This window comes from Saccopteryx bilineata, chromosome 3 (genome assembly GCF_036850765.1).
Source record: "Saccopteryx bilineata isolate mSacBil1 chromosome 3, mSacBil1_pri_phased_curated, whole genome shotgun sequence".
Taxonomy (NCBI): Eukaryota; Metazoa; Chordata; class Mammalia; order Chiroptera; family Emballonuridae; genus Saccopteryx; species Saccopteryx bilineata.
In genome coordinates, this window is record NC_089492.1 from 16,780,109 (window position 1) to 16,792,482 (window position 12,374).

Here is a 12,374-nt window from a genome sequence, read left to right on the forward strand (position 1 = left end):
TTTGCAAATATATATGAGAAAGAAATAGCTAGTCATGGAATTTCTTGGTGAAAGATTCATGTGCATTTAAAAAATGATCGATAATTTTAAATCATATTGTATTTTACAAAACATATTTATTTCTAGCAACAGGTATGACACTGCTTATAATTTTTGTTCATTAGAAAATAATTAGGGTCCTGGCTGGTTGACTCAGTGGTAGAGTATTGACCCAGCAGGTGGATATCCCAGGTTTGATTCCTGGTCAAGGCACACAGGAGAAGTAACCATCTGCTTCTCCACCCCGTGCCCTCCCCCTTCTCTCTCTCTCTCTTCCTCTCCCTCAGCCATGGCTCAATTGGTTTGAGTGCATCGGCCCTTGGTGCTGAGGATGACTCCATGAAGCCTCTGCTTCAGGCACTAAAAATAGCTCGGTTGCAAGCATGGTCCCAGATAGGCAAAGCATTTGCCCGAGATGGATGTTGCTGGGTGGATCCTGGTTGGGGCGCATGTGAGACTCTGTCTCTCTAGCTCCCCTTCTCTCACTTGGAAAAGAAGAAAAAAAAAAAGAAAATAATTATTTTCTAAGCTTGGGTGAAGATCCAGATTATTTTTTTTTCAGACAGCCTGTTATTCCAGCACTACTTACTGATTAATCTTTCTTTTACTTACTGATTAAGTTTCATTCTTCCTTTGATTAAAAATGTTACTGTCATAATACAAACTAATATTGACTGTAAACTGTAACTTAAACAATTTAAAAATTAAAAAATCAAAATGTTACCTTTATTAAAAAATAAATTCTCATATATTTGCTCCTATTCTTATCCCCACCCCCAACATTAACCTACTTACCATATTTTTCTCTCCATAAGATACACTTTTTCTCTCTACAGAAATGGAGGGAAAATGCCCATGCATCTTATGGAGCAAAAAATACGGTATTTTATTAAATGTTTTAACACACCATTTGGTTCAGAATATATTTTTTATTTTTCTCCTTAAAACCCAAGGTGTATCTTATGGTCAGGTGTGTCTTATGGGGTGAAAAATATGGTGATTTTTGGTACCAGCCTGTCTTAATTATTGAACTTCCTGAATATATTTACTATCTAATCTTCACCAAATTACTCTTCATTTTTTATATTAATTTTTGATAAACTGTTAATATTCTCTCAAGTTTCAAGTAATCCTCTTGAAGGATTGAAGCATTGAAGCTTTAGGTTTGTTTAGGAAGAACTGATATTTTTATAATGTGGATACTTTTACTTCCAAGATGATATGTCTTTCCATTTAAGACTTTTTAAAAATATCTTTGTGTAAAGTTTTAATGTGTTTTTCATGTAGGTTCTACATAGGTTGTATTACATTTATACCTAGATATTTTATCTTTTAGCTACAATGATGAGTGGAATTTCCATTTAATTTTTGAACTTTCATTGCTTGTATATTACAAATTTATGGAATTTTTGTCTACTTTTCCCTCCTCCCCAATTTTTAGTTGATTCTTAAGATTTATGGGCATACAATTATCATATGAAGATAATAAATAAGAATTTATTTTTGACAAGCTGAGATTGTACAATTGGTGTTTGTGTAACTCTAGTTACAGGAATAGATTTCATGGCTGGAAGAGGTCTTAAAAGTCTCCATTCCATTCCCATATGGTCATGCTGGTCTCAGAACATTTAGGCTCAATTTTCCTTACAAAAAACTATAGATTTCAAAATAGGCAAGTGGCCTCTTGTTTCTCAAGACATAGATTGAAGTTCCCTTCTGTCCTGATATCAAGAATATCCACAGAGACACAAACCCTCACAATTTGTAGTCATAATAATTGTAAAAAATGATAAGACCAATAGCCAACAGTTGTTACACTTTATATTTGTCTGGTCACATGCTAAGTACTTTTCATGGATTGTTCCATTTAATTCTCATTATAACCTAGAGTTCCTTGTATTAATTCTGTCCCTTTACAGAAGGGGAAACTGGCACAGGGAAATTCAACAACCTGCCTAGGAGGGACCATAGCTAGCTGGTGACGGAGCCAGGCCGCTCAGCCGGAGTCTGACTGCTGTGCCACACTATACTGCTTCCCAGGGCCACCCCTCCGTGGTGACACGACCCACTTCCCAGTCCCACTCCTTTGTCTCTTGTATCTTGCAGTGTTATCAGACTCCCCATGGACCAACACCTCTGGATCTTGTAAGGGCAGATGCTTTGAACTTCAAGAAGTTGGACCTCCTGATTGTCGGTGTGATAACCTGTGTAAGAGCTACAGCAGCTGCTGCCATGATTTTGATGAGCTTTGTTTGAAGACAGGTATGCAGCTTTTGAGTCCTCTAGCCCCAAGTGGATGGCTTACAAACCCTGGCCGATGCACACCCTGGCACTGCCCCCTGCTTTGCTAAACCAAACTGTATGTTCTAGTTTTGTTTCTTGAATCATTGTCAATTGTTTGATGAGTACACTTGGTGTGACTTTTTTTTCCACACAAGGCTCACCCATAGCAGAAGGTTCTTTGCAGCTACAGTCATTTCTTGGTTTTAGAAATATTTGTGGCGAAGCTGTTGTGTGTGTGTGTGTGTGTGTGTGTGTGTGTGTGTGTGTTTTAATTTTCATTGCATCTGGCTCATGCTGTCAATTCCCACATTCACTGCTAGGGCACATGAGCGAAATTGTGCATGTTCTTAAAGTGTTGGGTTTTTAGATTTGTATCTATCTATCATCTATCTATCATCTATCTATCATCTATCTATCTATCATCTATCTATCTATCTATCTATCTATCTATCTATCTATCTATCTATCTATCTTGCACAGTTTCAAGCATTTGTTTATTATCAGATCATGTAGTGAGTATTGGTCTACCCTGATATTATTCCCCTGTTCTCCGTGCAAGTAGAATTTTGCTCTGAAATTCTACTTGGGCTCACATGCTCAGGGCAGCTTTAAAACCTCTTCCTGACTTTGTATTTCTTCTATACTAGCACAGACAGTGGAATATATAGGCTTCTGAGTGAATGCACACACATAGAGAAGAAGCACCTTTGGAGACTTCTGCCATTCCACTTGCTCTGTTTCCAAAGCCCAACACTTTCTGTGGAACTTTGAAGATAACTGTAGGCTGCCTACCTTGCCGCTGGGCAATGTCACATTCAAACTCCCTGCGAAAGATGACGGTCAACCTGTGCTTCAGACGCCTGGGTGCAGAGATTCCACAGCTCCATGGGCAACTTATTACTTGTTTTTGGACTTTTGTGATGAGATGATTCTTTCAAAAACCTAACTTTTATTATCATTGATATTACACTATCTTTCTAATGATAACATTAGAAACAGAGACACCAGTCTCCTCTAATAAGGAAATAACCCTTAATTTATATGAAAACTGACATCAACTCCTTTACGAGTTCTGATTTGTTTGCTTTCTCCCAAATAAGAACCATATTAGTAGGTTGTTTTTTGCATAATATATTTTCCAAACATTTGGCCATTTATTTAAAGGGGCGGGGTTACTTCCCTTTGGAACTCCTCCCAGTTTCTTTAGTTGTGAGTCTGCAAACTTAGCTGCTGAGAGCCTTGTAAACAAAATATATGGATGGAACAGATGTTCCAGCAGAGTTCTTTGGCTCTAAAATGTTGTTTCAAACAAGCAGTCTGAATTTGCTTGGCACTGAGAAACTAACTAATGTTTTACGTTTCCTCTCTACCCTGAGTGTCACCTCAGCCCTCTGGACTCCTGATCTCAGAGCTCCTTGCAAAGTTCAGTGGATCTACTGGCCCTCGCTTAGCTTTCTCTGAATGTAGCTTATGCTTTTCTTCCCAGCTTGAATAAATATGCACTGCAGTAACATTTTATAACTCATTTATTCCTTGCGCACAAAGATAACATATGCCGACTATTGAAGAATCAAGTATCAAATAGTCACAAAACGGTAAAGAAAACAGTCTTTGAGATTCTGCTTGGCTGACACAAGCACTCTCTAGAGATAAGCACAATCAATGTTTCAGTGTGTGTGTGTGTGTTCAGAATGTATGTATGCATGTATATTTATACAAGTGTGTATATATATGCTGTGGGAGGGTGTATCTGTATTTATATATCTTTATATACATCATCCTTTGAATGTTTGTATAGTATTCCATTGAACAGATATAGCCTACTTCACTGAGTAATGAATCAGCATTTATATTTTCCCCCATTTTGGTTATTATTTATGTATCAATGAACATTATTCATGCATGCTTATATTTTTGTCTATTTTAATTAAGATAAATTCCAATGAGTGGGATTTTGAGGTTAAAATGTATATGCGTTTTAAGAAATTAAATAGATATTACAAAATTATAGTGAAAGTTTGTGTTTCTCTCGGCACAAGAGCTTTTCACTACTCTCTTTTCAGCAATTCTCATTTTTTAAAAGTGAGAGTCTCACTTTGGTAAATGATTGCAACTGTGAGTGTTTTTGATACCCCTTTATGATTTTTGTATCTGTTTAGGATTTTAACCTCCAGGTGCATCTTATAGTAGGTAGAGGCTGTTTAGTTGCACTCTGATATATATTTAGATTAAACAGATTAAAGTTAAGTAAAGCTACTTTAGGAAATTAAAGAGCTGAACGGGGCCCTGCTCAGGTCGTTCTGATGGTCAGCATCACCCTGATACACCAAGTTTGCCAGTTTGATTTCTGGTTGGGGCACATGCAAGAATGCATAAATAAGTGGAAAACAAGTCCATATTTCTCCCTCTCTCTCAAAGTCAATTAAAATATTTTTTAAAAAGGTGAGCTATAGTGACTATGCCTACAGTGGTATATACTCCCGCAAGCCTCAGATAGCATACATTTTATTGGATCTTTTAGGACAGTTTGCAATCAGTAAAGTTTCCATTTTTTCCAAGGGAGCCCGCTTGTGTTTGGCTTTGGACTCTGATTTAAAAATTATGCATTCATTCTATTTGTAAGTCCTCCAAATATCATCTGGGCCTCAGGCCAACTCTAATTTCACAAGCAGATTCGATGATGTGGGATTTTTAGCTCTTGTTGGCAACCGTTGTGAGCAATTGTGGCCCCTTTGATTTGGTTTGCGTGGAGCAGTGAGAGTGTTTTCTTGTGCTGATTTCAGCTGGCGGCTGGGAGTGCACCAAGGACAGATGTGGAGAAGTCAGAAACGACGACAATGCCTGTCACTGCTCCGAGGACTGCTTGGCCAGGGGAGACTGCTGTACTAATTACCAAGTGGTTTGCAAAGGTACACCTTTCCTCGGACCGATTGAGCTTTGAATAAATACAACCTGGAGATGTTCCGAGATGCCCTGGATATTGGGGACGTGACACCTTGGGTATGGGTTTGGGAGGCGCGCATGGAATGTGCCTTTACCTTGCTTGGGATTCTTTCTCTCCGTTTTGCTTCCCTGCGAGTCACTGACCTGAAATCACAGGGAAATAACCCCAAATTCTGTACTGAGATTGAACCACAATAATGGAGAGAGTTCTAAAATTCCTTTCTTGGTCTTAGGTCTGCTTTCCTAGAAGCAGAGCCTGAGAAGGGGATTCCATACGTGGAATTTATTGAGGGAACACTCTTCAGGAAAACCGTGTAAGAGAGGGGGAGGGGGCCCAGAAAGATGCAGTCTCAAGCACAGATTCACCTTGGGCTGCTCTACTGCAGGCTCTGGAAAGTAAATTCTTACTCTTTTTTGGGGGGGGGACAGAGACAGAGCGAGGGACAGATAGGGACAGACAGACAGGAAGGGAAAGAGATGAGAAGTATCAGTTCTTTGTTGCGGTTCCTTAGTTGTTCATTGATTGCTTTCTCATATGTGCCTTGACCAGGGGGCTTCAGCAGAGTGAGTGACCCCTTGCTCAAACCAGCAGCCTTGGGTTCAAACCAGCAACCTTGGGCTTCAAGCCAGTGATCGTTGGGTTCAAGGCTGCAACCATAGGGTCATGTCTATGACCCCATGCTCAAGCCAATGACCCCATGCTCAAGCTGGTGACCTCAGGGTTTTGAACCTGGGTCCTCTGCATCCTAGTTTGCTGCTCTATCCACTGCACTACCGCCTGGTCAGGCCTGAATTCTTACTCTTGAGGCCAGGGGTGCAGGCAGTTGTAAGTCAAGGAACTAGCAGCAGCCTGAGGAGGGGGTAGGAGCTGGAGATCAGGGCACCGATAGCTAGTGTCCTGCCCGAGAGTCATGCATGCATGTGTGCTCACATATAGAATATGACAGTTTTCTTCCAATAATAAATACTAATCAATGGACTATGAAAAATACAGAGGTGCAGTTTCTGTCTTTGGGGAGTTTTCCAGTTGCCATGGCACCCACATATAGAAGTTGATGGAAAGATCCAAGAATCTTTATGTAAAATTTTCAAGTCACGTTTTAGGTCTAACTTAAGTCCTTCCTAGCTGTGGCATTGAACATTCATGAGAAGTTTCTGTTAAGCATAGAGAATAGAGTCAATAACATTATAATAATTTCACGCACTATCAAATGGGTACTCAACTTATCCGGGTGACCACTTCATAAATTATATAAATGTCTAATCACTATGTTGTACACCTGAAGATAATATTATATTGTATGTCAAGTGTAACTGAAAAATTTTAAATTAAAAATAAAAAACTTAAAAAAAAGATTTTAAGGAAAAAGCAAATCAGTTTTAAAACATGTAGAGTTCAGTCGTGGCAAAAGGGTATTGCATTAATCTTAAGTTTGGGAAAATTTCCCTATCCAAACAATCATAGTAACTGTTGATAAGGTATAACTTTGATTGCGAATTTGTTTCCTCTTCCATTTTATTTCCTTATGTAGTAAATGTATCACTAAGCCACAAGGGCTATTAGACAAGAAAATAAAAAGTCCTAGGTATCATTGGTCATTGAATCGTTAAACATAGGCTTCTGCTGGTTTAAAATTCTAGTTTCAGTACTTTTGTGAGGCCTATACGTTCAGCCTGTGTTAGGGCATATGGGGTAAAGCTTCCCCAATTTAAGGAGCATAGTACTTACTTACATAGTTGTCAGTAGTTAGATTTTTGTTGACCAAGGAGATTTCTAATACTATTTCCATGGAAGTGATTTCTCTAAAGTCTTGGTTGCAGATTTACTTGTGTTTTAAGACTCATGATTTTTGTTTGTTATACAAAAATTTAAAGTAAATGATTTTTGATAATTTTTACTTTCCCTAAAAAAAAGCCACATTTTTAAAAATATGAGCTTTTTCTCATCTCTTTTCTTGATAGAGTAACTTAGGAAAGATGTAGGTTTGTGCTCTCAGATCTTGGTGGAAGATAAGAGTGAAAGACAGCATTGGTTTTTTTTTTTTTTTTTTCTGAAGCTGGAAACGGGGAGAGACAGACAGACTCCCGCATGCTCCCAACCGGGATCCACCCGGCACGCCCACCAGGGGCGACGCTCTGCCCACCAGGGGGCAATGTTCTGCCCTTTCCGGGGGGTCGCTCTGCCACGACCAGAGCCACTGTAGCGCCTGGGGCAGAGGCCAAGGAGCCATCCCCAGCGCCCGGACCATCTTTGCTCCAATGGAGCCTTGGCTGCGGGAGGGGAAGAGAGAGACAGAGAGGAAGGAGGGGGGCGGGGTGGAGAAGCAAATGGGCGCTTCTCCTGTGTGCCCTGGCCGGGAATCGAACCCGGGTCCCTCGTGTGCCAGGCCGACGCTGTACCGCTGAGCCAACCGGCCAGGGCCAGACAGCATTGGTTTTTATTCCTAAGTTCAAGAGTTGTACACAGATCCATTGGCAAATAACCCATTGCAGTCTCCCAGCTAACATTCCTGAGTATTCTCGGCCTTTCCCCCCAACCTATAGAAAGTTGTGCGATGCTCTCTATGGCTTTGAGATGTTTGGTGGTGGAGAAAAGAATGTTCCATCTAATGACCAAACAGCTTATTTCTGGAGGGAAACAAACATGAAATTTTATTCACTGAGGCCACTGGTGTTTTTACCTAGAAACCATTTAGACTTTGAAGGTTTACATAAACACCACGTGGGATTATTAAATCTTAGCTCTTTCATCGTGTTGGGGTGTACTACTTTAGGAAGTCAAAGGTTCCTAGGGTTGTACTCTTCAAGGCTCTGGATGGCATTTATAATTTGAGTCACCAATCAATTTAGCTATTTTCCTTACAGGTGAGTCCCATTGGGTGGATGATGACTGTGAGGAGATAAAGGCGCCAGAATGCCCTGCAGGGTAAGTGTATTTTATGAATGGTATAAAATTTTACGTATTAATTGAGGAAATATCACAGGATATAGATAGGTAAATAGTTAAAAAGGATGTAAAGCTATGTAATGTGCATCTTGAAGTAGTGAAATTTAAAAAAAAAATTTCCCCTATCACTTCTGCACGTATCAGAGACCAAATATCCCCACCTTAGCTGAAGATTTTACAAAGTGTATGTTAATATCACTGAAGAAGGAAAGAAACATTTCTGGCAGCGACTTGTTTTTTTGTCTTTCCCCCCTAAAGTGCTGATTTTTCCTTTTGGGGCTGGGGGAGGAAAGTCTCTACAACTTCTCAAAAGTATCATCCAAGATGGTAACTCCTACCAGATGCTGCAGAAACTGGACAATCCACTGAAGCAGAGTGATACCCACAGCTCGTGGGACCAGCAGAAGGCACTTATTATGCCTGTCAGGAAACTGCTGAGAATTCATGGACCCTTCAAATGCCTTGCAGAAAAGAAAGTTTCAACAAATGTGTTTGTATTTGTTGGAGCATTTTGTTTTGTTTTAAGCATAGCTCAGGACATGAAATCCAAGTATTTAGATATTGTCATCATTCTGGTCTCTATAAATTTTGATGGGCCACCTGAACTTCTTTGGACTTTTACAGTGGGCTGGCAATTGTTTCTGACTATTTAAAATGTGTTCAGTTATTTTGGAGGAAAAAGCAGTCTAAGTGGTAGAAGCCTTGTTAAATTGGTAACAGTAATGATAATGAACTCATATAGTATTGTTCTAAGTGCTTTATATGTGACTCATTTAAAATATGCCTTATTAATTATTGGCTTCAAATAAACTCAAGCCTATAGTTGCTGAGTTATCATTAAACTATCAAAATAGCTTTGTTCATAGTTTGATATTCTCAAGTCTGATTAAACAACTGTATGTATATTTAGAATATAACAAAGGGCCTGTTTCATCAGATCCTGCCCTATTTAGATGGATAGCCCAGTCCTTAGTGATGAACTTTTTAGAGATCTTCAATAATTTTAATTATTTTATAACTACACTTCAAATGATTTTTTTATTAATGCTTATCTCTAGTGACAGTTCTGTTGCTGCTATTAATTTTATATTTATTCATTCATTCATTCATTCATTCATTCATTCATGTATGTGATATTATTAAAGCCCTACTATGGGTCCAGAAAGTAGAAAGATGAATAAGACACAAACAGTGCTTTGAAACTAGTGAAGAAAATAAACATATTAACAGATCATTATACTATAATGTAATATATGTGAATGATAAAAATATATTTACATATATTACTATAATGTATATATGCAAATGAATTACTATCTTAAAGGAGACCTTAAGCTGGGTGTTAAAGGATGGATAGGAGTCTTCCAGGTAACTAGAGAGAATGCATATTCTAATGAAACAGCTTTTACATTGTGAACAACCTTGTCTGCAATGTGAGAGGCAGTCATGGAAGAGGTACTTTAAGAGAAATCATTCCCTTCCTTGGCAATTTTATAACTTTGGTCATTTAACTCTGGACTTTAGGTGCCACAAATGTTACGTGGCTGGAAGCCCGAGCATGTACAGATACCCTCACTTGAAGTTTCATCTTGGGAATCCCTTGTTCCAACTATTGGGAATGACTCAGCATAATGGGAAGTCTGGGGCAATCATTTTTCTAAAGCATAATGTGTTACTGTTTAAGGTTTGTTCGCCCTCCATTAATTATCTTCTCGGTGGACGGTTTCCGCGCATCATACATGAAGAAAGGGAGCAAAGTCATGCCTAACATTGAAAAACTAAGTAAGTTGTTTTCATAACCGTGTTCTCATCTGTAACTCAGGACCTGCAAAGTAACTACTCAGCCATGGGCTTTGAGATCTGTGGGTCCATGGCTTGAAATATGTTTTATTACTTGAAATACAAAAGTGAAGGTTACCACGTGCCTTTGCTAGTTTATAAGATGGGTTTCCGGGCATGAAATGATTCCTGTTGGGTTTCTTGTTCTGATCTGAACTTCTGTTCCCAGGGTCTTGTGGCACTCATTCCCCCTACATGAGGCCGGTGTACCCGACAAAGACCTTCCCCAACTTATACACATTGGCCACAGTAAGTATGTTTTCCAATGATACAGGTGCAAAGGGCTGATTTCATCCTGAAATGACTTACAGGGAGAATTTTAAAACACGTTCCTTAGTGTTCAAAGAAAACTTTTCTGTCGTCCTTCTTATCTGCCTCTGCTGTTCACAGTAAATGCCTTTTACAGCGCTGTAGGTGACCCAACGTCAATGCAACTTGAAAACTGAAACCGTTTTCCAAGTATGGTTCTGTCTGAATACACACATTAAACCTCTCAAACACCACAGGATCTGTTGTGTATTTTTTGATTTTTCAAATAAAACTGTTGACTTCAAGGCTGCTATGTTTTAATTTTCAGACACTTCCAACTCTACCTTGCTTTCTTCTTTATAACATCCTTGATTTATTTAATTGCTATTCTTTTTTTGTTTGTTTGTTTAGGGTAGCAATAGAATTTAGGAAAAAAGGAAAAATGCTTTTAGAAATAGAAACTTTTTTGGAGGCACATTAGTCCATTTCAATTAAAGGCAATGTGTTGTAATAAAAATTGTTGTTATCTTCTTAAGTTGAAAGAGTTAAAAGACTCAAATATTAAATTTCTTATAATACTGTCAAATTTCTCAGGTGGCTTAAAATCAGTCCATAGATAATATTTATGTTTGCTCACATATAAAGGTTATATATATCTTGTACAAATTTCAAAATTATTGCTATAAAACCTTCCGTGATAAGAGAATTCATGGCAGAACTAATGTAACTGGATTATCATATGGTTATTTTAGTGAGAGATTTCCTTTTCCTCAAAGGGTCTGTATCCGGAGTCACATGGTATAGTTGGCAACTCGATGTATGATCCTGTGTTTGATGCTACCTTCCACCTTCGGGGCCGAGAGAAGTTTAATCATAGATGGTGGGGAGGCCAACCGGTAAGTTCTGCATTTTTTTGGTGTGTCTGTGTATTGATACATTCATCCCCAAATTGGTAACCTGCAAAAAAGGTGCATATAATTTTCTCATACTTAGCAGTGTTTCTTTCGTTACTGTGTGTAAATATGTGTGTGTGTGTATGTGTGTGCGCACGCATGCGCACGTGCTGTGGCAAAAATAAGTGCACAGTTGTGATATGCAAAGCATAGTTTTTTCTTGCATTATTATTTATTGGTTGTTGTATTATTTTCCATATGAACAACTATAAACCTACTTTTGCCCCACCCTATATATGAGTCCATACGACATGTATGTGTGTATCTGTATAAATACATATATACTATGTTTATATATGCAGGCATATATATGTATCTATATTGCTTATGTACATATTTGTGTCTGTGAATATTTATGTGTGTATGTTTCTGTGAGGTTATGATTATAAAGGTGTGAGATGATAAGTATCTTCATTAGAGTGATAATGGTGGAAATGGTGACATAGAGATGAATTTCAGAAACATTTTGAAGAAAGAGTAGATAGTCAGATCTTATTGATTTGCTAGGTTTGGGGGTACAGTAAAAGAAAGAAGTGATGACTATATCTACCCCCAAATTTTGGTCCAGGTGACATATGAACAGAAACAGGGAAACTTGCTGACAAACAGGAACTCAATGAAACCCACAGTAAATTCAATAGTTCTTGTGTTTACCCCATTTTTAAAAGCATCCTGAAAATTGCATATAATGTGTGGAATCCTACCTTGGTTCTGGACCAGCAAATGAGTACTTTGAAAGAAATCATCCTGTTTACTGCAGATTAGGTGCCTGGGCAGAAAGACAAAAGGGTGTCGGTAACTTTCTACATAACAGTTTTCCTGTGACTCCGTGTATGGTAGTACACTTGCTTTGGTCGGACATGAGCAAAGCAACATGACGCCATCCATGTGGAAGGTGCGGAAGTGAACTAAGTGCGCACGACCTTGGGGGGAAGGATGAGAATCCCCGCAGGAACACATCCCAGTACATGCAGTCAATCGGACACCTGTGAGAGAGGGGTGGCAGATGGCTCCCCCTCATGTCAACTGTGATTGGGAGTTGTGGCTCCCTGGGGCACGTTTGGGCAGTTGCCGTGGCAAGAGGAGAAGGTAGTATCTGTACGCATGGTGTGTGTACCAGC

The 12,374-nt window shown here is 38.9% G+C and overlaps 1 protein-coding gene across 4 annotated transcripts in view; it reads left to right on the forward strand.

Moving 5' to 3' along the window:
- ENPP2 (ectonucleotide pyrophosphatase/phosphodiesterase 2) overlaps nt 1-12,374 on the forward strand; it is a 104,496-nt gene that overhangs the window by 35,751 nt on the left and 56,371 nt on the right. For all 4 annotated transcript variants that reach the window (XM_066265765.1, XM_066265766.1, XM_066265763.1 and 1 more), the window contains exons 3-8: nt 2,146-2,301; nt 5,106-5,231; nt 8,131-8,191; nt 9,897-9,994; nt 10,221-10,300; nt 11,077-11,196. In XM_066265765.1, the coding sequence (XP_066121862.1) occupies nt 2,146-2,301; nt 5,106-5,231; nt 8,131-8,191; nt 9,897-9,994; nt 10,221-10,300; nt 11,077-11,196 (641 nt within the window). The remainder of the gene's footprint in view (nt 1-2,145; nt 2,302-5,105; nt 5,232-8,130; nt 8,192-9,896; nt 9,995-10,220; nt 10,301-11,076; nt 11,197-12,374) is intronic.